Genomic DNA, 25366 nt, shown 5'->3' on the forward strand with positions numbered 1-25366 from the left:
GGAGAGAAAAGGCTGAGATATATCAAATTACACAAAAGAATCTGATTGAAAATCAGTAACAACAGGTCTCAAAGAATGATTTTAATTTTTTGGCTTAAACTTCCAATAATATGTTTGAAGAATGCCAAGAGCGAGGTACAACACCAAGTGTCTAGAGCCATCTGTAAAAGACAGTGGAAGTTCTCTCATGGTTTGGGGTTCTGCTTATAAATGCAGAAAGGTACAGTCATTCAGTTGATCCTCTATCCAATACGTTTTGGAAAGCATCTGAATGGCTTTATTTATCAGCATGACAATGACCCTAAACACACTGCCAAAACAATAAAAGCATACCAGATGGAAAAACACACAGTGGAACTCTATCAGTACTGGATTTGCCTCCTCAGAGCCCGGATCGCACCATTATTGAAGGAAAGCAAGTGAAGCAAGTGTAAGATGATTTGGTAGTTACTTCCTACATACTTGCAACATAAGATTAAATAGCCCACACAGTTATTTAGTACTTTTATTAAGACAATGCGATTCATAATTCAATCCAAACAAAGAGGTGGTACAAAGTGTTAATATGCTTTGTGATGTTGATATCTGTGCAGAGATCTGACAATATACTTCAGTTATGTTTCTGTTGGTGCAGCAAAATATCAAGGTGTTTGTCATCTATTCACAATAACTAATGCATTGTATTAATTGCTGCAAATTAATGCAGGCAAGTGACAACCTCCTCTTTAAATGTCAAAAGAGTTAGCAACCACTTTGCCTTATTTACTGTAATTGGATAGTCATTAACACTGCCGCAAATAGGGGGAAATCAGTAAAGCACGATTTTCCTCAAATACTGCCAGAATTATTTTGGTTCACGAGTCCACGGTTTTGAATCAATTTGTGCTCATTTGTGTGGCAATTTGGCACAAACTGCTTTTCAGCCAGTTTGCTCTTAAAACCTCTTTAATGCTTGCTTTTCTTAATCCAAGCTCTGTATTTCTTTTATATCTTGTGCATTTGTCTTAACTCGGCCATTTCTTGTTTTGGCACAGGCTTTATTGACGCTTAGTACTATTTTTGTTGGAATGTTAGTATAATGTGATGAAAGCACAATGTCATTTGCAACCACAAGATGAAACACTTTGCTGACAGTTTCACATTCGCAGATGAAATGGAACCTAATATGGTCTGACAGACTTCGGGGACCCCGGGCAGTTCTCATGTCAAAGCAGAATAATGAAACCTTGAGCCTTTAGCTGCATTCAGGGAATCTTTCATATTTGTTGCCAGTTGTTTATGTACAGCCACAATAAGGAGGTTTTCTCTGATTGCCTTGGATTCTGCCGTAAATTCCTAACTTCCACACTTTTCTTTCTGCACTCCCTTTATTGTGATTTTCTTTTAAATTTATGTTTTCTTAAGTAAAACTACTTCAGTTATCGCTGTCTCTCTTTTTCTCCATGGTCAAACAAAAACGTCAGTGGGATCTGGCTTCATCTTTGTTGGTGTATTTGAAAATAAATCTGCGTTATTGTAAGTTTAAAGTTCGTACTTACAAAGAAAATCTGCCTTTCGAAATGCCGCTCAGATCTTTGATGTTGCCAACTTTTGATTAAATATCGGCTCACACAACTTTTAAAGCTTAAATTTCCCGGCGGCCTCTGAAGGCACCAGCAGCCCAGCCGCTGTCAAGAGGAGAATCTCTTTTTCTTCTTTTATCTACGCGTGGTAAATGATGCCGCGCGCTGATTGGCTGTCGGCCGCTGACTTGTGCTCCATCCCGCAGGCCCACTCTCTCAGAGCCGAGCTGAATGCTCAGTCAGCGCTCCTCCCGGTGATCCCCGACACCGCTGGCCACCGCTTCTCGCCACACACGCTCACATGCTTACACATACACACTCTCGTGTGTGCGCACCGCGTCTGCGCGCACCACCGGCTTCTGCAACTTTCCGACTTCACCTGAGCGAGCAAAGCAGGCGGACAGAACCACTAAACAATGCGTGCCAACTGCACTATGCGCTACCACAGGTTACTACTTTTGCGCTCATTTAGGAGGTAACGGAGGAGGTGTGAGCTTGCATGCCATCACCATGGATTGCCTTTTTCTTCTGTTATGGACTTTACCAATCCCGCTGGTCGGCTGCACCTCAGTCAAGCTACTCTCCACCCTCTTGTCCTGGAGTATTTTCAAGGCATGTTGCACTTACATACGAAAAATATATATTGTGCACTTTTAAATTCAGCACATGCACGTGTAGTTTGGGAGAAAAAACAAACAAGCAGTTGTCTCTTATCAGCAGGACTAAATCAGCGACAAACTTGTCTAATCACATTCATTGCGGTGAAAAGTGATCCCAAATTAATCTCAAGTGCAACTCATATTTCAGTAGAGGAACTCGATATCCCCTTTTGGCTCCCAGTTTTCTGCTGCTTGTAACCTGTTGCTACCTGTCCATTTATGATTTTTTTTTCTTTCAGACGCTGCACATTTACTGCTCACAGGCCTCCCACACCGTTTCAGCCAGCTATTCTTCCAGCAACAGCCACGGATTAAATCATGGTGAGTGCTTGTCTTTTCACATCTGAGGATGTTTCTTCCAGCTGGCTGTGTTCCATGTTTATAGGGAGAAAGTGAATAAAGTGAGATAAATGCCAACATTGAATCAGTTACTAGACCAGAGTGTTAAACAGTGAAGAATATTACTTGTTACACAGTGTGACATGACTACTGCTTATGTGGATGGAAATGATAGAAATGCTTGTTTACATGAACCAGTGAGTGCAGTACTTATTCAAAGACTCCCTTTTCTGTCCTCCGCTTTCCAGAATGTGATTTACATACTTTTGTTTACTCCCAACACTTTTTCCAGAGGTATACTATTGAAATGTTTAGATACTGAAAATAACAATGATGAAAGAGAGATGTTTTAATGAAAATGACACCTTGGTGACTCCACTGGCACATATAAGCAAGGAAGAAGACACCACTTGGTCAAATTATGCATATTCTAAATTATACTGAAAATTGTAGTTAAAACATGATGTCTTTGTGCTAAAGTATTTGACATCAGAATTTTTTGATGTAGTCTTTCTATCCCTTATCATCCCTTATCATCAGACTACGTATTTGTAACCCCTGTGGAAGTGGACTCTCAGGGAGCGTACCTGACCCATGATGTGACCAGGCGAAGCCATCGCGGCAAAAGGTCCTTGCCTCCTTCTCTGCACTATCGCCTCTCTGCCTTTGGGCATGACATGCACCTTCACCTGCATCCATCTTCTGTGGTTGGCCCTGGGTTCACTGTGCAGATGATCAGCTCAAATGGCATCACCACAGTAATGGATGATGCAAAGGTTCACAACTGCCTTTATCAGGGATTTATCCGTAACCAGTCGGCCTCCTCTGCAGCCATATCGACATGTTCTGGACTGGTAAGTGTCAGTAACCTCTGGCTGAGCTTTTGTTACATGAAAAACTGAGTCATTTTATGTTTTACCTCAATTATATGGTTTTATTCTTAAACTGATTACATGCTTCTACTTAGTTCAAGAAAGGCTGACAAAACACTTCTAAGTCAATTTAGATAATTTCACAACCCTAATGGGAATTTTTCTTTTCAGTTTCTGATAAGTTTGTGGAGCTAAAAGGCTGTCACACAGCAGATTTTGCACTCCACCCCTACCTCAAGTTCCATGCCTTTATTTGTCCTTGAATGCTTCGTCTCCTCTAGCATTCCAGCTGTTTTGATGCACCATTGTCAGACTTTGGTCATATCATGGGTGAACTGTAACATGACATCATTACCCATGAGTGTATGCATCAGTTTCAGTGCTTTGTCTGGAACTGCTTTGAACACAGGGAGGAGAGGACATAAGAGAAAGAATAAAAGGAAAAGAGCAGAAGAAGAGAGAAAAGTTACACTGCTACAGGACAGTACAGTGAAAAGGCCATAATTTAGTCAGGGATGTCATCACTTTTTCCTTGACCACTGTGTTACAGTGTAATTTTGGCCATTGCTCAGGGCAGTTTTCTTCAACCACTCGCCCAGTGGTGTACCTTGTAAGTAATGGTATAGGTCAACATTTAGGAAAAGGCATTACAGATTACAAGATAATATCAACACGGTCCTTGTGAGTTTTACTAAAGAAGATTCAGGACAGGGATAGCTCAGATAGCCTAGTTACTTTAGCACTCTGGAAAAATTTGCTTTGGAGATGCTCATATGGATCCTGCTGCTGTGTGATGCCATAAACTCAAGGGAGGGACTCCACAAACACAGCTGGATGCAACAATGTAAATCTTTTCATAAAGCATTAATTACCACCAAGTCAAAACAATGAAATCTGTCCATGTGCATATGCATACATCCACTAGTGGCATGCAGTGTGTGTCTTTTGTGCCTTTTGGTCATCTATAAGCTTCACTATTTTCTTTGGTTTATTAGATGTTTAAAAGATCACATTCAGTGTTTGACACATGCCATACCAGCATGGACCAGATGGACATATTATACCCCCATAAATGCCATACTTACATTTATCATCTAAGCTCCATACCTCGTCTTACCTACTCCTCCTGCGCTTGCCCTCCTCTTTTGTCCTCTGTTTGCCCTCCCTCTACATCTCCTCTTGTTCACAGCAATTAAAGCCAGGGTGAAGTTTGAGCCGCCTGGCTGGCACTGCTAATCTTTGCATTGTCCCTTTCATTAGGCTAGCTCCCACTAACAATAAAACACCACTGACCCGTTCGCTTAAAAGAGCTGCGAGGACACAGTGTGATTGGGTTGTGATTGCATTTGAATGAGTTGGTACAAACACTTTGATCTATTTTTCACTCTTCTTGAACATTTGCAAGTTTTTGTTTTCCTCTTCAAGTCTGACCACTGGGCCACTGATGGATGTTTTGTTATCGTTATATTTCTAGCAGATAAACAGAGTTTTCTCCAAAATAAAATAATTAAGTAAGACACAATGACAAGTACACTGAAAAGATACTCTGGTACCAACCATTTACTCTGTCTCTTTGTAAAAATCAGTCTGTCTGTGTTAAATTGCTACGAGCTTTAGGACAATAAAGACATTTAACCCCTTCTTTTCATCTAGCCCTCTGCTTAGAAAATTTGGATTAGGTATAAATGAGGAAAGAGTCATTCAAGTGTGCTGACTGCACTGATGGGCTTGAGTAAAAGATTAAGGTGGGATTAAAGACATTGGTTGAAGGAAGAAAGGAAGAAAAAAAGAGGAAGACAAGGATACAAGAGAGAAAATGGAAAAGAGGGTAAAGTAATGAATGAAAAGTGAGCTGGGTCAGGTTGGGAGGCAGCACACGAGAGAAAGTGTTGTGCAAGAGTAATGTGAATTTATTGTCTGTGGTTCAAGCTCCCAGGGAGGCTGGATAGTCTCTTTATAGAGAGTTGGAGAGATGGGCTCTGTTTATGTCAAAGGGCTTTGGAGAAGAAATGAGGTGAGAAGAAGTGAGGTGGAGATAGGAAGAAAAACGTTTTCTCGTGCTTTGTTTCATTGTCTCCTTTCAACAGAAACAAGGAAATGGAAGAAAAGGGAAAAGACAGTGTCTGAAACAGAGCTGTGGACCTTGCGTTTTAATAAAAGCAGAGGTTTCAGCACCAGACCCCGGGCCAAATAAGGGCTGGGACATTTTCTTTTTTCAACAGATGGGAGTGGGATTCAACTGTTAAAATGAAGACCAGGGTGGTATTAAGAGCAGAGTGGGATAGCTGGATGAATGACTTGCATAGTGGGATTTTCTACTGTAAATCCTTATTAATTGAACATGGTGTTATTTGTTGGGTTTAATCACTTTCTCCATGACCTGTAAAAGCACCTTCTGTTCTTGAATGAACCAAAGTTGTCTGCCTCACTTTTGCATGAGAGATGAAAGGATGCCTCTTTAGATGTAATGCTCTCTGATTTGTAAGAGAAGTGGATGGCGTTGGGGGTTGGGGAGGGGGTCTTCTCTCTTTCTTCTTTTGAAGGTTTCTCGTCTGAGGTCACTGTGCTGCTTGACCTAAATTTTCTATTCATTGGTGTATGTGGGGGTTGGTGGAACTTAACCTGAACTCTTAACAGGTCTTTACAATGTTCAAGTTCAGTGCTGCTCACCACCTGTGTGAGTCCAGAAAACAAATGATTTATAGCTCCCCTTTGTCTTTCTAGCACCTTCCCAGGATAGGAAACTCCTTACTGGGTAAGCACAGCAGATCTGAATTCTGTCCGGCCTGTACTATTCTCTGCCAACCCTTAGAAATACAACATTAACACATGATGCATCTTAAACCACAGTTAAAGTGGTTTGAAGTGGTTTAAGATGCATTGCCTTGTAGTAAATTTGCAGTACCTTGTGAAGTATATTGTGGTACATTTGTAAACATTTTCGACTTGAGCAGTGTGACTGCTCTAAATAGCATTGTTTGTGACTTGGCAGTGTTCAGAACTTAAATGTTTAAGCGTCAAATACACCCCCCATTAGGCTGGTTATATCAGATAGTGGTATAGCTGACCATGACCTTTACTACAACCTTTCCCAAGACCCGACAGGCCAGGTCAGAGTCAGCCTGAGCTCTCTGGTCTTCATTGGCTTAGGTCCAGATAAGCTAATCCATTTTTTCTTCTCTAGGATTTCTATAGTTCATAAGTTGATGCAGCAAACATGCTACCCAATGACCTATTGTTTCTACTTGATAGTTAAAGCAGAAGAGGTAAAGTGTAGATGGCCATTATAGGACCATTTAAGTGGAGCTACGTCTGTCCGTTTTTTGTCAGTTTTTAAAATAAAGACCATCAGACATGTACCCCACTATTTAAAGTGATATACTTTAAATGAGGCCTGTGTCCCAGGCTAAGCTAATATGTGTCCCAGGGAAGCCTTTTGCTAACAAGTAGGTAGTCGTGAAAATATCATATACCTTCATTTCCCACAGAGTATATTTTCTGCAATAACCTGAAGTCTCATGGGAAAAGCACCTTTGGATTTTTGTCATGGAACCAAGACATTTTGTCTCTATAACCGATGCACTGTTGAATTTCTGAATGGTCAAGTACTTGGGTGAAACCACATTGCACACTGACTTGAAGAACATTCTTGGTCAGTCAATTTATGCTACTGTGGTTGTATCCATTTGTGGAGTATTTGCCTATGGACCCTATGGACAAAGGTTTTCACCCAATACAAACATGCTCCCAAGCAGTCCTGCAAACACTTTGTAAGTTATAACTTTGCTCTTCTTTGCGGCTGGTTGATGGACAAACAACAGCACAACCATAAGTAGACCACAGACAAGTAGTACTACATATTTTTGACACTGACCCCTTTTGACAGCTGATACTTTGTAGGTGGAGAGGCAGTCCAGAGCTGCCCACAGCTGTCAATGGACTGTCCACACACTACTGAGCCGTAATTTCCTCATAACATGTCTGTTAACCTCATGAATGAGACCTCTTGGATCTTTATTAGGGTCGTAATGATCCAGCAACCCCCCAGGTACCACAATTTATAGCTTAAAGATGTGTTTGAACAATCAAGTGTGAGAGTAAAAACATTAAACAAAGTGTCAATACACACCTCCTCTGTCTTTCCTCCATTCACTTTCATCCTTTCAGGAAGGTCAAACTCAGTGTTTGATAGCCATCGTTGACACAGCTCTGAGGGTTGTGGCAAGCACCGGTGACTGTTGTAAGAGGAGAGCTGAACTTACACCCTCTGTTCAACTCCACCAGGCGTGGGACTCCCTGTGGCATGAAGAAGATGCTTGCTCTTTTCCCAGGCGTTGTTATTGATGCTGGATGTACTCTGTTGTTGTTGAACACTTCACACTGTGAATATATGAGAGGTTGAGCTTCATTTCTTTTTGTGAAAATGTGACATTGTCTCTTGCTAAATTTTTACTGACATCAAATTCCAGTCAAGAGTTGGTTGTTTTTTTTTATTGAATAGTGATGATTTAAAAATTAGTCCTACCCAAAGATGTTGTGTGGGAAAATAAACCTGAAAATGACACTATTTAGCCAAACAGGACATTGAAGTGCTTGCTTGCGCTGAATATTCAACATATTGTAATCCTGTTAGACTCCTAATGGGGCTGAGACAGCATATGATTACTCATCCACAGGGTTGGAATGTAGACAATATATGATGTGTGCTGCCAATCCCTTAGGCTTTTGGAGAGTTAAAGTGACACTTGAATGACCGATTTCCGGACAACTTTTGGGCTATTTGTACCTGTCCATTATCTGTAAAGCCCAGCAAATTGGAACATCTTCCCACTACAACATACTTCCCTGGCTTGGCCATAATTCAGCGACTGGGCCGGGCCACAGAGGAGCTCAGATCTTGGCGCTACACGAGTAGAGTGGCCCGGAGCTTTTTCCCTGGTGGTCTGGATGCTGACAGTGATGTAGTGCCCGCTGTTAGATGCCAGCAGGAGAGGGGGGTCAGGCTCTCAGCATGGGTGTGGGATGGTGTGTGTGTGCTTGTACGTCCTTTCTATTCTGTGCAAGGTCTTTCTCACACAAGACTAATGGCCACTGTTGAAGTGCTCAAGTGGATGCTGCAACTTCTACAAACAGAGGCCATACATCAAATCTGACCTACTGTTGTCACCACTGCAGCACATTGACTGGTGCTGCTGTAAAACAGTCCAGATCTGCAGAAAACTTAGAACTGCCTCGTTAATAGAGTAATGAGCAGTAAATAAAACCCTTTTCAGATATCATCACAGATAAACCAGTTAAAGTAACATGACTCACTTTTGCATTTATGTTCCTCAAAACTTCATTAAGACTCATGACATACACCTTTAATGGAGAGAGCTATGGTATAGGTGTGATATTTGTAATACCTGTGAGTTTGGATGTCAGCATGTTGTAATCTTTTGCATGCCTGTCTGGTCGTACAACTGCATGCAGTTCAAACTTGCGCTATGCTAAAAGTGATTTGTAAATGCTGTTGCTGTTGGGACTTATACAGAGTCTTTGAATCGATTTGAATTACACTCCTGCCTCATTTGCAACACAGTAGTGCTATATTAGTTAGTAAAAGTGCTAAAGCTGCACTGTAACCCACTTATAGAGAGTAATGGCACGTTGAAAGAGGACATTTCCATTTTTATGGACTGGTGTGGGAGTAGCCCTCCTGTTCCCTGCTGTGTCTACATGGGATAATTGAGCGAGCCCATGCCCAAGGGCTCCAACCGACAAAAGACTCAACCAACACCATCAGTTTCTCACTCTGTGTGTGCCCACCTCTTCTCTGTTCCATAGACATGCTCAGAGGGTGTCAGTAGGTTGTTCAAAGGCAATTAGTGTGGGTAAACAAGGGCTGCGTGACCTCAGGCTATTGACACATTGTGATTCTAATGAGCTGTACATGAAGAGAGTTATCCATATATGCTATCACTAATAAGAGTGTTTGTAAATAGTCCAGGTCCAATTCAGTGATAGTAATTTTTTTAAATAAGAAAACTCCACTGTGCTGGGAAATACAGTCATTTGAAAGTAAACATAGAGAAATTCAACCAATGTTCCGCCCTGTCATTGCTGCTTGGCTCTTTTCTTCTTTTGATCCCAGTTCCGAAATTAACATGTCTTCTTTACCCATTTCTTACCCCATTTTAAACACACATAATTCACATAAGCAGACTATAATTACTCAGATTGTGATTCTATTGAATTAGTTAGATGCCTGAGGGCTCTCCTTTGCTCCTGTGTGATTTTTTTTTCCCCCTGTTCGCCACACACACTGTGTTCACGTGATTCTTTGCTGAGCTGGAGTGCAGATGTGCTTTAGAGCTCAGTAATCACCGGCTTGGGGCTTCTCACCGCTCGTCCCAAGTCTTAAACAGCATGTAAGCACTTACTCATTTGCCTTATAATATCATGGTAGGGAACTTTAAAAGAGGCTGCAGTTTATACAGAGACAAGCTAAAGTTGCCGTCTACCATGACAGTTGTGCTGCTAAAGAAACAGAGCTTGTGCTTGTGCTGACTTTATCCAAGGAAATGAAGACGTTTTTCTCATGTACAAAATAGCGACTTTGCTGACTGAAGGTGACTTTGTTGAACCTGTAATCTGACTGTGACGTAATGAGAAATGTGTGAATGTGGGGTGAAAACTAAAGTGGTGTTTAGCAGAGAGTGCTCATCCCTTTAATCTAGTAAGGTCTTACAAGTGTTAATGTAGAGAGATAAGTAGAGGTCTTCTCTATCAACTTTACAGGTGGCCTTTCTGTGGTCTTTGAAGATTGTGCCTGAAAAAGAATCAGCTTATCTATCATTTCATCTGTAAATCTATAGATGAGTACAAGAGTAGTGTGCTTTTCTCAAATGGTACTGGCATTTTGAGTAATGTTATGGTTCCCTCAACACAATAAAGATGTCAGAGTGGTCAAGTCAACAAATGCTGAGGTAGTGCAACTTTTAGTCTTTGTTGTGCCTGAAGAACTAGAAGAACTGGGTCACATAATGCAAGATCAATCATAGGTTAGATTTAGTTTTTCATAGCATGTTTTTTCATGCTTTATCACTTTACTGAATAAGACACTATAGCACAAGTGCTTTGGGTGGCGAGTAAGATTTGAAAGCATTACGCTCTGATTTTATGACTGTATGTGTAATCCTAGATAACTAAGCTGTTGCCATTTTCACACATCCAGAAGGGTTCAAATCTGACACTAATCGATTGATGTTACATACAAGGCAGGAAGCTTATCTTTATCTAATCTGATTAGTCTAACTTGGCCTTATGACAGCTGCAAAGGTTACATTCTTGAAATAGTCACTCTTACAACTACTGAAAAAGTAAATAAAACATGCTTGATGCATATACCTAGAATTGTTTACGGATTAAAAGATGAGAAATGCTCATTTGAGTGAAAATTGGTAGCCTGGAAAATGGACCAAAAAAGACTTTGCTTCAGTGTTATTCTGCCCACTGCTCATACACTGGCCTGCTTGTAGATTCCAACTAATCTCATAAAGTTTGCATTTTGTGATGATGTCAAGAACACCAAGCAAAAATTTTGTAGGCGTTGGCAAAGCTTTACAAATATGAAACCACCGCGGATCAAAAATTCATAATAGAAAGGGAGAAAAAAATGGCCTGTGTTACAGTCGGAGGTGTCTTTTCTTATTGTGGTCTATGGGAAAATTCTTTTTCAGCTGCAGAAGAGTTTTGGGCAGCAAAAGACAACTGGGAAAATTTTGGCAACAAAGCAGACTTTCAGTGTTATATCCAGCTTTTTAATATATCCATTATTACACCAATAGAGGTTTGTGGGGTGTCAGGGGAGGTAGACTCTCCCCAGTATTACGAACTTAGCCAAACATCCGTAATTTAGCAAAACAAAGTCCTTACTCGTCCAAAGCACCATCGAACATTCTTTTCAATAAAAACCTGAGAGCTAGCAGAAAAGCAGGTTGAGCAGAGGAAAATGGGAATTTGAGTGTGAGCAAATGAGCTTTGAGCATGATCCCACCATATTAAAAGCACACTCAGCTTCAGTGTGTAAACACGCAGTAATCTTCTCTGACCTCTCACCTTGTCATTGCGCTTGAAAAGCCTATTTATGCTCTGCTTACTTAGTGCTCACGCCTTGCAACATACTCCTTTGTGTATGCGGTGTTGGCAGCTGTGTCCAACATTAGGAGTCCACTATAACGTCATACCTTGGTATTCACTAAAACACAAAACATGCTGACAAAAGAAAGTTCAATCTATACATTGAGATAAAAACACAAGCAGACACAGAACCATATTTTAACCATTGTTGCAGATGGAATTCGTTTCCTGTCATTATCATCACAGACTCTTCCATCTGCTATCTGCTGGAAAAGAAAGTGGAGAGCTGGCAGATTTGGTGACGCAGCTAGAGAGAGAGAGAAACAGAGCACAAGCAGGGATGTGAGTTTTGCACTAATCAAGTTCAGATCTTTGTGTTTCTTTAATTTTAATGTAGGATTCTTATGGTTACAAAGTTACTTGTCATCTCATGGTGACTTTATATCATGAATTGGTTTACATTGTAAGGTAAGGGCTTTACATTATTATAACGAGACCTTTCATCTGTAACATTATGGCATTCTGAATGCTTCAGTGGGGAAAAATGTGAAATTATGTTTTACTCATGATTAAACTGTTATCATTTAATTGAAGGAGAAAAAAAGATAAATAATAAATAAATAAGTGTTTCATCTTTAAAGAGGAATATTTGATTAGGTGTATGTTTTTGCAGGCCAGGTATGTGCTGAATGCCAGGCAGATGAAAAGATGGGTAAACGAGAGGCGACAGCGGTGTGTGCTGATTGGAGACACCTCCTTTGACCTTCTCTAGCTCTGTTTTGAATTCCAAACTATTTTAGGAAGCCACAGTCAATTTTTGCCAAGGGCATTTTCTCTCTCTTAATTCATTTCTTTGAGTTGATATATTTTATTCATGACCCAGAGGGAAATTTTCTTTCCACAATGTGTTCGCAGTGCAACACAGCTGGAGCAAGTAGTCGTGGAGTAGCTAGCATAAGGTTTGTTTTGGCATGTATTGATATGCTGGGCTTCAAACTATTGAGATTGCAGAACAAAACTCCCAGCCACTGGACCATGTGGACATTACATATAGTCAAGATAATAAAATTTGACAGTTAGCTTCCTGTAAAACTTCACGTTGCACCAAGATTGATGGAAGACGTAGAAGATTTATGGACAGTTGGGCGATCAACTGGGAGCTGGATGGTTATAGAGATGGATGGTTCGATGGATGAATAGATGGGCTTGATGATGGCAGTCTGCCACATATCCAGGCACTGTTTTCACAACAAGAGCCTCACCATGGCTTCCCTTTTGTCCAGCCTCTGTTTATTTTGCCACCTGCTAGTCTGGGCGGAATGGGGTCAGTTCAACAGGAGCAGGGCACTGTCACTCTCTCTCTCTCTAGTTCTCTCTGTCTCTCTCTCTCACACACGCACGCACGCACGCACGCACGCACGCACACACACACACACACACACACACATGGTGAGTTAGATGACACACAAAAAGGCCATAGGTCACTGGGTCAGCGAGTGTATTGCAGTGAGTGTGCGCCTGACTGATTGCACAGCTATTCTGTGTACATTTGTAGAGTTGCAGAGTGAATTAGGTAGAATACCGTGGTCAGACGGAATGTTTAAGGTTCAGTAGCTTGATCTCTCGTTCTGAGGCCGGTTAAGACTACTCGATTAAAACTGCACGCCAAAACACTGCGTTGACATTATTATGGCAGGCAGGACAATTGGATTGGGTTCATAATGTGTTTCGGGAGGAACCCTGCAAACAAAGCCTGTCAAGCATCCTAACATTTTTAGTTTTTCTCCAGCCATTCAAAGCATGCCTGTGTTTTTATATTCTTTTCAAGTAGAGGTGACATAAATAAATCATTAGTTCGCCATGTCGCAAGTAAAATGTGAGAAGTATGTGTCAGGAGAGTAAAGAAAAAGGCACTTTACTTACCATTTAAAAGCCAAGATGATAAACATTTCCAGCACTAAAAGATCTATTTTTTTCTTGGATTTATTCTCTTTCTTACTTGACTTCCATTATCTTAATCAGTTCCAAAAATATTTCCTGTTAGACTTGAATTGAATGAACAATAAACTTTTGAGAAAACACACAGTACACTGGACAAATAATATATCAAAAACAAACCCAGGAAGAAATCAAATGTCAGCAAGAAGTGCTGCAATGTAGTCTGTTTTCAGTAAATTATATTTTGAAGTAAGGCTCTAACCATGAGTGATCTCATTTTAGTTGCGCACACAGTTTAGATTTTGTTGAAATCAATTAAAAACAAATCCCAGTTTTAAAAAATCCCCCCACCAGTAATTTCACGGTGTTCTGTCTTCCAATTAAATAAGACCTTTTCTCTCCTTAACATCTGTAAACTCTTAGAGTGCACATCTGCCTAATGTTAGGATAGAGTTTGGGTTCGAAGAATGAGTGAGGTTGTGGTGGGTGGATCTTGAGGTGATATGTGTGATACAGTAGAAAGGATTTCTGGAAACAGCTGCTTTAGCTACACTGAGGCTTTGACAAAGCTTGGCAGTGTGGACTCAAATACCATTGTAGAGGTGATTTGTGTGTACACTTTGTAAAATACAGTTCAAATCTGTCAAATATGTTTTGTCTTAACTCTTATTATATAGTTTATCTAGAAGAATTTTCTTGTAACCCTTTCTACTTATTGTGATCGACTTTTTTGTGTGTTTTGCAGTCAGGGTTGATCCGTGTGTCTCAGGAGGAGTATTTGATCGCCCCTCTACCCCAACATCTGGCCAGACAACACAACTACAGTGCCCCCAATGGTCATCACCCGCATGTACTGTACAAGCGCTCAGCAGAGCACATTGTCCACAGAAGATCCAGAAGCCCCTCTGACGTCAGTTCTTCTAGACCTGGCAACCCTTACCTTCATGATTATCATCAACAGCAGCAGCATCATGACAACCAGCATGGAAAGCTGCAGAGGCAACACTTCTGTGGACGCCGCAAGCAATGTATGTAAGGGAACCTTTAATTCATTTCCTTTATTATATGTATATCTATATCTATCTATCTCTCTATCTAGAGATAGAGATAGAGAGATATGGTGTGTAACATCTGGTAGACAAGCATTTCTATCCTTTACATCTATTCAGCTATTCAATGTTTTCATAACACAAGTTTCATCTTACCATTAAACTGCGTGGCTTCCATATGTACAGAATATTTATGTGCTGCATGTTAAATAGGACACTTTTACAGTCTTAACTTCTTAAACATTACTGCTGTTGTATTTAAAATATACAGTTCAAGGTGAAGGAAATATCCATTCTTTCTGCCAGCCACATACTGTCCAGTTTTGAAACTAAACAGTTAAATACAAGATGTGAACTGTCATGTAAAGAACCTGTGTCTTAATCTCCTGTTATTTATTCTGAGCTTTCATGTTACTACACACTAACTCATTGGCTCAACTAACTGATTATGTTTTATTACTATCATCTCTAATTAAACATTATGTTTGATTCTGTTCAGAGTTTACTCTGGCAGGATAAAGAAGGCTCTGATACAACAAGTGAAACCAACATGGAATGCTAAATAATAATCTAATATAGTACCTCATTTTGAAACAAAAAACATCACCAAAGAGGTTTATAACACTTTATAATAACAGGTTTTAACGTATGTGTATGTGCTGTGGGTTTGATTCTGATATTTCTGATTCTGCTCTATTTTAAAGTCAGTATCAAAAAGAAAAGATCAGAATTCCTGAAGTTGTATCTTTCCGCTGAAGCAGCATTTACTAAGGTGAATTTGATCTGCTCAGCAAAGGCTTGTAAGTAAATCAACCTGCAGCCGTCATTCACCTGCTATAGACAAAGCTGTGCCTAAAATTTCCAACTGAATGCTTTTTAAGTAACATTGTGAGACTGGACAACACGGCACCAGATCCATGTGAAATTGTCACAAGTCAAATTATTCCAAGCAAGGGGGTTCTTTTCCAGTGTCAAATTGTGTCTAGACTGAAGGTTTCTGAGGGGGAAGCACATTACACTCTAAAATGCTGCGTGGAAACTGGATCAGTTGTATCTAAAACACAATCAGGCAGACCAAATGTGACTACATTAATACATCAAACACTGTTCACTGGGAGATAGAAAAGCTAAATCTAATAATAGTTGCAGAATTAGCTAAATAAAGAAAGCAAGACTGCAGTCAGCAAAAGTATTGTTCTAAGAAAAGCTGTGTAGTCGTAGTCTCAAATGATTAAAAGGGTCTCTAAAGTGCATGTCAGGATGGGAAATAAGGCCAAACACTTGAAGTGGGCTAGAAGTTTGCAGCTTTCACAATGAATGATTATAGAAGATTTAATTTTCTAATAAAGTCTGAGATTTGTGGCAGTGTATGTGAGGATAAAAATAAAGAAGAAATGATACTACAGTATCGACTCCACCATGAAACACAGTCTGGCAGTATATTGGCAGTATATTGTGACAAAGTTGCTGTACACCCATCATTATTCTGCTCCATAATGTAGCAGAATAATGACTTTGTTCAGACCCCAAAGCCTAAAAAAAGCCTGTGTGCATGTTATCCTAAAAGTAAGATGAAATCATACCACATAGGAAGATTCTGGAATTCAGTTTTCCAGGGATTCAGCTTTTCATTCAAATTGTTATGCTGCATTCACTGGTGTATTCAGACTTTTTGATCTTACTGTACATATATTATGATGATTTATGTCTGTATTAAATATTTGAGAACACTCAATTTCAGTGCATTATATGTTTATCAGCATGCATTTCAAGTTGTTGTGTCCAGTTAAAAGTGCAACACTAGCCTGAAGCTGTTTTTTTAGTGATGATAGGAAGCAGCATGGGGAGTGAATTTCCTGTCCTTTCAACACCAGAGCACGCACTTTTAACACCTGGCACGAGCCAGGACAAAGAGTTGATTCATTTGACCCTCACTGCCAAGTTTTCTATCTCTGAGTATCATTGTCTGTCTCCTTCATGCTGTCTCCCTCTTTCTGTGTCTCTCCTCCCTTCCTTTTTGCCTCTCCCTTTTTGCCCTCCTAGACGCACCCAAGCCTCCTGCTGAGGACCGCTTTATCATGCCTGATGAGTTTGCGGTACCTGAGGTGGAAGGTCCAGGGAGGGAAAAAAGATCACCCATTTCCAACAGGGTGGGAGGTCTGAATGTGGAGACCCTGGTTGTGGCAGACAGGAAGATGCTGGAGAAACATGGCAGGGAGAATGTCACCACCTACGTCCTCACCGTTATGAATATGGTAGGGCTGAAAAAGACAAGGGAGTGGAAGTGTTGGAAAGACAAGGTGTGACAGAACATATGAGGTAGCAATCATTCAATTACACATAGGAAATCTGTCGAAATTTTGTGTTTTTCAAAGCTCTTGTTCATTTACCCAACATAGCAGGATCTCAACAGATCAGTATTTCCTGCGAGGGAAGACACAAGTGCTAAGCTAACTTTATAAGCATTCAAATTTGCAACGTTTCTCCAGAGAAAAGTGCAAAAACTTTTCTAACCCTTTATGTTTGTGATATTTGTTTGATTGCAACTTTGAATGCAACTTTTTGCCACTTTCCTCTGTTCATTTTAAGTGTGAACTAGGATATGTCAAAATAAATGAAGGAGGACTACTTCCAAATTCTTTAAATTCACTTCAGATCATCAGATCATCACCTGGACGGTTGAAACTTGGAGACAGTTGGGTATTTCAACAGAAGAATGATCCCAAACACACATCAGAAATGGTTTTAGATTGGATAATGAAAGTTAAGATCAAGCTTCTGGAATGCCGTCACAAATTACCATGACACTCATAGCAATGGTGAATGTGAACGTCTGACTACAACTCTCAGTGGACACAAATCCTCACTCAATCATTTTATGTTTCTCCCCAAAGAAGATTGGTTTCAACGCATACCTATGTAATGACACTATCAGTGGTTCAGGTCCGCCTTTAGAGACTTTGTTGCACACATACATAATCTTTTTATCTCTATATTTTCTGCAAAAATGTTACCAATAAGTATTTTCAACTAATCTACAGGTTTCCAGCCTTTTCAAAGATGGCACCATTGGGAATGATATCAACATTGTGGTGGTTAGCTTGTTGCTGCTGGAGCAGGACCCTGTAAGTAGATTTACACTAACTCCTTGCCTGACTGTGCTGCTTTTAACTTGACACTGATTAAAATACCCATGGCTGTGTTCTAAATCTCAATTGTTCTCTCTACAATTCCAGTTGGGCTTGACCATAAATCATCACGCTGACCAGTCCCTCAACAGTTTCTGTCAATGGCAGTCAGGCCTTGTGGGGAAAGGTGGTAAACAGCACGATCATGCTGTTCTCCTCACTGGACTGGACATTTGTTCCTGGAAGAACGAGCCCTGTGACACTCTGGGTGAGATAGGGCTTAGCTCACTTTAACAAGCCAAAGATCTTTTTTTTCTTTTTTTAAAGACGCATGTGAAAAGCAACAGTGTGACTTTGTCTGGACGACTGACAACTAAGAACCTCTTGCATTGCTAAATGTTGTCACATTTTGGTTAACAACAGCCTAGATGCGATGCTGTGGGTGCAAACATTATAACAGGGCTGACAGGTGAAGCGAAAATAGTTGTCAAGAGATAGACTGGCAGTCATTTGTCACTATGAGCAAACCCTATATTTTACTAGAGTATTAAGCCGTGCCATAAAAAACTAGTGACAGTATGAATGCAGACACATGCAGAAGGAGAAGGGGGTTGATATGCAAGAAAGTCAACAGATTGAAGTATAAGCACCAACTTGAGCTGTCACTTCAGGCAAAAACAGCTCATTAAAAATATCCTGCCAAAGTTGTCTGTAACAAAAAAAGGTAGGGTCTAACCAAAAATATTTTAACTAAATGAAAAACAAAGCTGAACCATTAATGTTAATGTTTAAAATCTGTCTCTTTTGCTCTAATGGCTCAGTCATCCTGGACTAACAATAGGACAGCAACTTCCTTACAATTAGTTACAAATAGTTATGACCACCAACTGGTCACCCAGAGGTTGAGCATACTCACCTTCAACCTCAATATTTGTCCTAAATTTATGTTCCAAATCTTCAAGGTTCTCGCTGGACTCTCCTTTATTATAAGGGGTCAACATAGCAGGTAGCTTGATTCCCTTCCTGGCACAATACCAAAGGGAATTTCTGTTTAATGGGAAATTCTGTGTACGTTACAGATTTGCAATTTTCACTGAGTTATCTCATTTAATTTCCATATTATCAAACTGTTTTATTGCTGTCTTGAGACACCAAGTTCACTTTAAAGATTTCAGTTGTCTGTGAATGGTCACAAAGATGGTCCCCATTTTTGAAGCAACCAGTTTAAAGGCAGCTGCTCACAGTTGTAATAATTTGCATGTATCCAACCAATGTTCTCTAAACTGAGACTAACAAGCTATGTTTGACAACTAAATATTGACGTTGGTTATTATATTTTTGGGCCCATTGGAAGAAATTGCTTCCTGAAAATTAGAAACCCCAAGTAAAGATTCCTCATCAGCTTATCAGTTACAGAAAAATCTCACATCTGGGTAGTTAGTCACTGTGCTGGTGCTATCTGCTACACAGTTAACAGTAGTCCTCTGTGTTGATTGCTAACAAAGTCTAAGAACTAATTTAAACTAAACTGGGCAGGACATCTGAGGTTACATTTGGCAGTTCTGTGAGATTCCCCTTCCAGGCAAGCACGTGTGTGAAGATACATGTGTGGCACATATTTGTTGTCTTTACAAACTGTCAGAACAGATTGTGCGCTCAGTGTAAGAGAACAAGAATATGATACAGATTTGGGGTTTTATCTTGCTTGTTTTTGAATTTTCAAGTAGCCCAGATTTTCAAATAACTTTTCTCTCCTTGTTGCAGGTTTTGCCCCCATCAGTGGCATGTGCAGTAAGTACAGGAGTTGTACGATCAATGAGGATACAGGACTTGGCTTGGCTTTCACCATTGCACATGAGTCTGGACATAAGTATGTTTAGAAGAAAGAGCAGCAGACTTAAAACAGATGAGACCGTCTCAGAATGTAATGTCATTTTGGAAGGGGCAGCCTAATTGCCTTTATGCTGTCTGTGGATGTAGTTTGTGTTGAAGTGACAGATGTGGTCTGATTTAAACAAACACACTCTGAAATAAGAGCATTACGTTAGACCCCTACTTCATCCACTCCATGACATTTTATGGGAGAATAATGGAAACTACCCAAGGCAGTACAGCTCTGTGTTTATATTTATACGTTACCGGTGGGACTGGAGGCAGTTTATTTTTGATATGTGTAGATGTCATGTTGCGGTAAAACTCTTCTGTGTGCCTCATATGTTCTTAAAACAAACTATGAATTAAATGTATTCACCTGGGTAATAATATGTCAAAATATCCATACACATAAGTATCCTAAAGCTATTAATCACTGACAATTTGAAAACGGCATAAGTGTCAAACATATGACATGGTAATGAATCAAAGAAGGGAGAAAATGTTGCAATGTATGAAGCAAACTGTTACAACAAATTGAATGACATCAGCAGGGTCTTTACATAGAAATCTATCAGAATGAGTGAAATCAAGCCAATTTAAAGAATTCATGTTCATTTTCTTTAAAATCCTGTAACATTTTATAATTTGTCTCAGTATCAAAATGTGAATTATCATTATCATAAACTTCCCCTTTACTCACAAACAGCTTACAATACATGCAAGTCCATGTATTTACCGTATATCTCATTGCGACTGAAGTCTCTTATCTTCATTTTCTGTAGTTTTGGTATGATCCATGATGGGGAGGGAAACCCTTGCCGTAAGACTGAGGGTAACATTATGTCCCCTACTCTCGCTGGTAACAATGGAGTCTTTTCCTGGTCCACCTGCAGTCGGCAGTACCTTAGCCGCTTTCTTGGGTAAGCCCAGTTAATGCAGATTGTTAAAATTACCAGTCATGCATTTGGCTTTCCTCCTTACTGACACAGGTACTGTTCTGTGTTCACCAGAACAGCCCAGGCATCCTGTTTAGTGGATGAACCCAAGCAGATCGGTCAGTACAAGTATCCTGAAGAGCTTCCCGGGCAGCTTTATGGAGCAGACACACAGTGCAAATGGCAGTTTGGCTCCAAAGCCAAACTATGCAGTCTTGATTTCGTCAAGGTAAAGTAATCACCTAATTTGTCAGAATTATTCGATCTCCATTTCCTTTTTTTCCCCCAACATGTTGCAACTGCAAAAACAGTTGTAACATGCGGTGCACACGATGCTGAGTTGCTGGGGGAATTAAAAAACAACAACATATTTTTTCTGGCTTTAACGATTGTGATTTATTATAGCTTTCATTTGATAACAGCCCAGACCAGGAAACAAACAACAGTTCCTTACACTAAAGAAAGAAGTGTTAACCATGGGCTATCCATGGTTGTATTTCTACATGGACCAACAGTCCTTAATCATTTACTTTTCACATGTTTCTTTGCCAACACTGAGAATCACTACAGTTCCTTGTAGTGAGAAGGGGGCACCCCTGGACCATATAGGAGCTGGAATTTATCTGCTTTACAGACTTAATGATCCAGTGCTAAACTGGCACTTTATTAACTAGCACAATCTTTACATCAGCAACCTTAACCCCCCCCCCCCCCCCCCCCCCCCACACACACACATTTGACCTTCATTAAAATGCATTCCATCATTTGAATGGGTCCCTATACCACCACCCCAGTCTGCATCAAACCCTTGTTGTTTTGGTATAAGGCTTTATGCTAGGTGCATTCAGTGATGTTGATTCACATGTAAATTTTATTTAAAATGCCTCAAGCTTTTCTTCTTGCATGGCTGTAATTGCTGGGAAATTGACTTTGCCAAGTCGTATATATGGCATTAGCCCACATGACGACGTCTTGGCTGTTCACGACTTCCCCAGATTCCTCCTGTGTTTCCATAATAAAAGATCAAATACTATATTTGCATTTCTTAGACCTGTGTAGGAGTTGGCAGGTGGTATATTAACCTGCATGCTGATTAACAGTGGATTTGAGGGTTCCATTCACACTTTTCATTCTTTTTTCTTGACCCTGACATTATCATGTACAAGGACTTTCAGCATGATGCCACCTGCTCTATGTCAGTGAAGTAGATCTGCATAAGGTTAAGTCTTGAACACACCAGGGAGCTGTCTGTCCTGCTTCCTCACTCCTTCCTTTCTGATTCCATTCTCGTTGCCAGTTGCAGTTGGGCCAGTTGCCAGATTCTGCCGCCTGTCTCTCGACCCCAGCTCTCCCTCTGTGCTCACTCGCTTGCTCTGTCTCTGTATTGTTGGGTCAGATGACACATACAATTATAGCCGGTTTCATTAAAGAAGTTCAATGATTAGTCTCGACACAGAAGCACTGTGGAGAAGTCTGTCAGAGGCAGTGGGGGCTTATCAAGCAAAGTGATGGTGGTCCTGGCAAAAATCAGGTAGAGGGAAGAGAAAAAGGAAAGGAACTCTTAACCAAAAGATGCCACGGATAATAACAGCAGCAAACCCCATGTTTGATGGATGTCTCATTCTTTGCGTGTCTCATTCGACAGGACATTTGCAAGTCATTGTGGTGTCATCGCACAGGGCATCGGTGTGAGACCAAGTTCATGCCTGCTGCAGAAGGTACCACTTGTGGCCCTGACATGGTGAGGAATGGTCTCCTTATTTATATGAAAGATCACAGCAGTCAGAATGTTATTCTCCTGCTTAGCATCCTAATAATTAGCATTTTATTGAGTCAAACGAAATCCTTTCATCTTAGAAAAAAAATCCTAAAAGAGCTTTAAAAAGATGCAAGGATTTACTTTAAGCTCAAACTGATGACAGCTCAAACTGCATTTTTTTTATTTGAATACTTCTTTGATCATAGATAATTAAATAAATCAGACAAAGTAACCATCGATGCTCCTCGTACATGCATGGGTGCACATTTTGGGCACTACTCTCCCAAATGGATTGAGTTGATTTGTACACACAGAAACATGATATTTAGAAAGAGTGAAAGGCGGTGATGTGTGTGAGTGGAGGGTTTGGCTTGGATCAACCCAGGTCTGCTGCACAATAGATGTGCATGTGTATGTGTGCATTTTGGCTGTAGATAGAGAGTCTCTATGTCCAGGTGTGGTGCTGGGCATTTCTCCAGACCAGGAAACAGAGGCGAGATGCCAGGGCCAACACTCAAGTACTGATAAGAATGCTATTTCTGTTGTCGTCTTCTCTTTCATTTCCTTCCTACTCTTTTCTTCAGTGGTGTCGGAGGGGTCAGTGTGTTAAGTATGGAGAGCATGGTCCTAGAGCAGTGCACGGCCAGTGGTCAGCCTGGTCTCAGTGGTCTGACTGCTCCAGAACTTGCGGTGGAGGTGTCATGTACAGAGAGCGCTCCTGCACCAGCCCAAGGTATACATACACTTGCACACACTTGCAAAACCTAATCTAATTCATCACCTCTATTTTAATGCTTTCGATAAGATTAACTAGGCAAACAGTCGACAAAATGATTCATGTTGTCACGCAGCTGCTTCCACAGTGCAAATCTGAGGTGCAGTTTGGGCCAGAAAGTAATTCTTGAAGGCCTTGTATTCTACGTTTTTTTTGAACACCTGAAAGTGCTGGCTGCCAGGTAGCTGTCAGCACAGTTATGTACGCACATTCTGTTCATGCACACACACACACACATGTGCTGATAACTGCTCTCATCAGTCAGGCTGACAGTCCAGACGGACAGACTATCTCTCCACATGCTCCAGACAAGGAACACCTCCTGATGGCATGCTCTTTTCTCTGAAAGCTGCCAAGATAGTCAGCAAACGTCCCCCATTGCTGCTCACTCAGACAAATATAATTCTACATAGTTCTGTAGACCCAGATCCCACAGTGCATATCTCTTTGTTAGCAAAGCGCTCTGTTCATGTCATTACACGCTTGACAATTTTCCAGTGTTAATGTTGTATTTCACCACAGACACGCAATCTCTCATTAATTATCCCTCGAACACGTAAAGATTTACTAGATCTTTTAAACCTTTATTTCGCTTCCATAAAATACAGATTTACTGCCGTTGTTCTATCACTATGCTACAATCAAGCAGTGTGGCAAGTGATTGACTCAGCCTGCAGACGGTTAAACACCTGCCCCCACGCTGGTTCTGTAGCATGGTTACAATGGGATACTTCTGAAGGTGACTAATTTTGTGATTATTCATTTAATCTTCTTTTCATCCTTTACAGTGTCATGTGTTTACTCCATAAATCAGAAGTGATCCCATGGTGACCATTCTTTAGCAAGTTTATCCTATGTTTATAGAGGTTTTGCTGTTCGCTTCACACACCTCAGAGAATGGTTGACTCAATTAAAATAATAATAATAATCATCTCCATCTATTGGAGCCACAGCCAATTAACTGACAGATTCTTAGATAACGCCTTCAGTATTTTATTTCTATTTTTTTCAAGCCATTGACTGAATCTCAAGTTTTCCTAATACTACATAAAAAGAGGAAGAACTGACAACAAAAAGAAGCAGCTTTGCAACATAGAACTGATAATCATGCATGAGCATACACCAGATCATAGGTTTTCTGTACGAATATTGGCTAACATCCAAAGCAACTGCACAGCTTGATTGGTGGACGGTCCTCAAACTTTATTACTGCTGGGTCTTTTGCACTGTTAAGGGTAGCCATCATGTAGGAATTAGTCATAGCATGTTAGATCATAGTGACATGTCACATCCAATTCTGCATATTTACACACACACGTGTATGGGTTTCTGAGTGTTTAAGTGCAGGGAAATGTTTTTGTCATGACAGGGACACAGTTGCCCTTTTAAATACAGCTGCCTTCATATATCTTGTAGCCATGCAAAGTGTATATGTGTGACTTGAATGTCAAAATGACTTCATAATGTTGGCTTTTTTGTCTCTTGTAGCTATTCACACGATTGCCACGGTTGTCAGCCGAATGCATAAGAGCCTGGACTGAGTCACTGTCAGCCCAATTAACAGGCTGACCTGAAAAATCCAATAAAGTTTAATTATCTATCTATCTATCTATCTATCTATCTATCTATCTATCTATCTATCTATCTATCTATCTATAGGTAGATATATTAGATCCGATTACGTTTTCAAGGAGCTGGCCAAGGCTGTGAGTCTTTGCTTGGCAGTTTCCAAGGCCTCAGGCATGGACACCTTGCTGTACTTTATAGGCCCCTTCTTTGTCGCACCATTCTGCAACTCCCAGAGTTGGCTAACCTCCCTCCGTGCTACTGTGATCTTGCCCTCTAGCCTCCTTCTCCATGGAGGGTACTGCCCCTTGTGGCTGTTCAACTTATAGCCAAGCATCTCACTGATCACTGCTGCCGTATTGTAGATCAGCTTGTTAGTCTCGGTAAGCGTGGCTGTAGGTATCATCCGTAGTGCTGCATTAACATCGAGCAGACCATTCCAACCAACAACGCCCTGTTTTCGTGTCTTGCCCACCGATGCCTTCTTGTTCCAGTAGCCCACTTCTCGTCAGGGTGCCCTGGTTCCTCAACACCTGACGCGGACCTTGTTGATCCGGGCGACGTCTGAGCCGGCAAGCCTTCATATTTATCTGTCTCGCTCATATCTGCGGTAGGCTCGCTTAGGATGGGGGGTCTAGCCTTAGGACCCTTACTGGATACAGACGCCCCAGGCGGGAATCGAACTTGCAATCCTCTGCTCCAAAGGCGTGTAATATATATACATACATACATACATACATAAGTATGTATATACTAGGGGTGCAACGATACTCGTATCGATATTGAAC

The 25366-nt window shown here is 40.7% G+C and overlaps 1 protein-coding gene across 1 annotated transcript in view; it reads left to right on the forward strand.

Moving 5' to 3' along the window:
- Nucleotides 1-1794: 1794 nt before the first annotated feature.
- adamts18 (ADAM metallopeptidase with thrombospondin type 1 motif, 18) overlaps nucleotides 1795-25366 on the forward strand; it is a 56953-nt gene continuing 33381 nt past the window's right edge. The window contains exons 1-12 of the mRNA XM_005726311.1: nucleotides 1795-2174; nucleotides 2461-2542; nucleotides 3101-3414; nucleotides 14237-14519; nucleotides 16584-16795; nucleotides 17582-17665; nucleotides 17777-17936; nucleotides 19433-19538; nucleotides 20326-20463; nucleotides 20554-20707; nucleotides 22124-22219; nucleotides 22822-22970. Coding sequence (XP_005726368.1) covers nucleotides 2073-2174; nucleotides 2461-2542; nucleotides 3101-3414; nucleotides 14237-14519; nucleotides 16584-16795; nucleotides 17582-17665; nucleotides 17777-17936; nucleotides 19433-19538; nucleotides 20326-20463; nucleotides 20554-20707; nucleotides 22124-22219; nucleotides 22822-22970 — 1880 coding nt within the window. The 5' untranslated portion in view covers nucleotides 1795-2072. The remainder of the gene's footprint in view (nucleotides 2175-2460; nucleotides 2543-3100; nucleotides 3415-14236; nucleotides 14520-16583; nucleotides 16796-17581; nucleotides 17666-17776; nucleotides 17937-19432; nucleotides 19539-20325; nucleotides 20464-20553; nucleotides 20708-22123; nucleotides 22220-22821; nucleotides 22971-25366) is intronic.

Source organism: Pundamilia nyererei, unplaced genomic scaffold (genome assembly GCF_000239375.1).
Source record: "Pundamilia nyererei isolate P.nyererei 1_Seehausen unplaced genomic scaffold, PunNye1.0 scaffold00019, whole genome shotgun sequence".
In the NCBI taxonomy this organism is placed as follows: Eukaryota; Metazoa; Chordata; class Actinopteri; order Cichliformes; family Cichlidae; genus Pundamilia; species Pundamilia nyererei.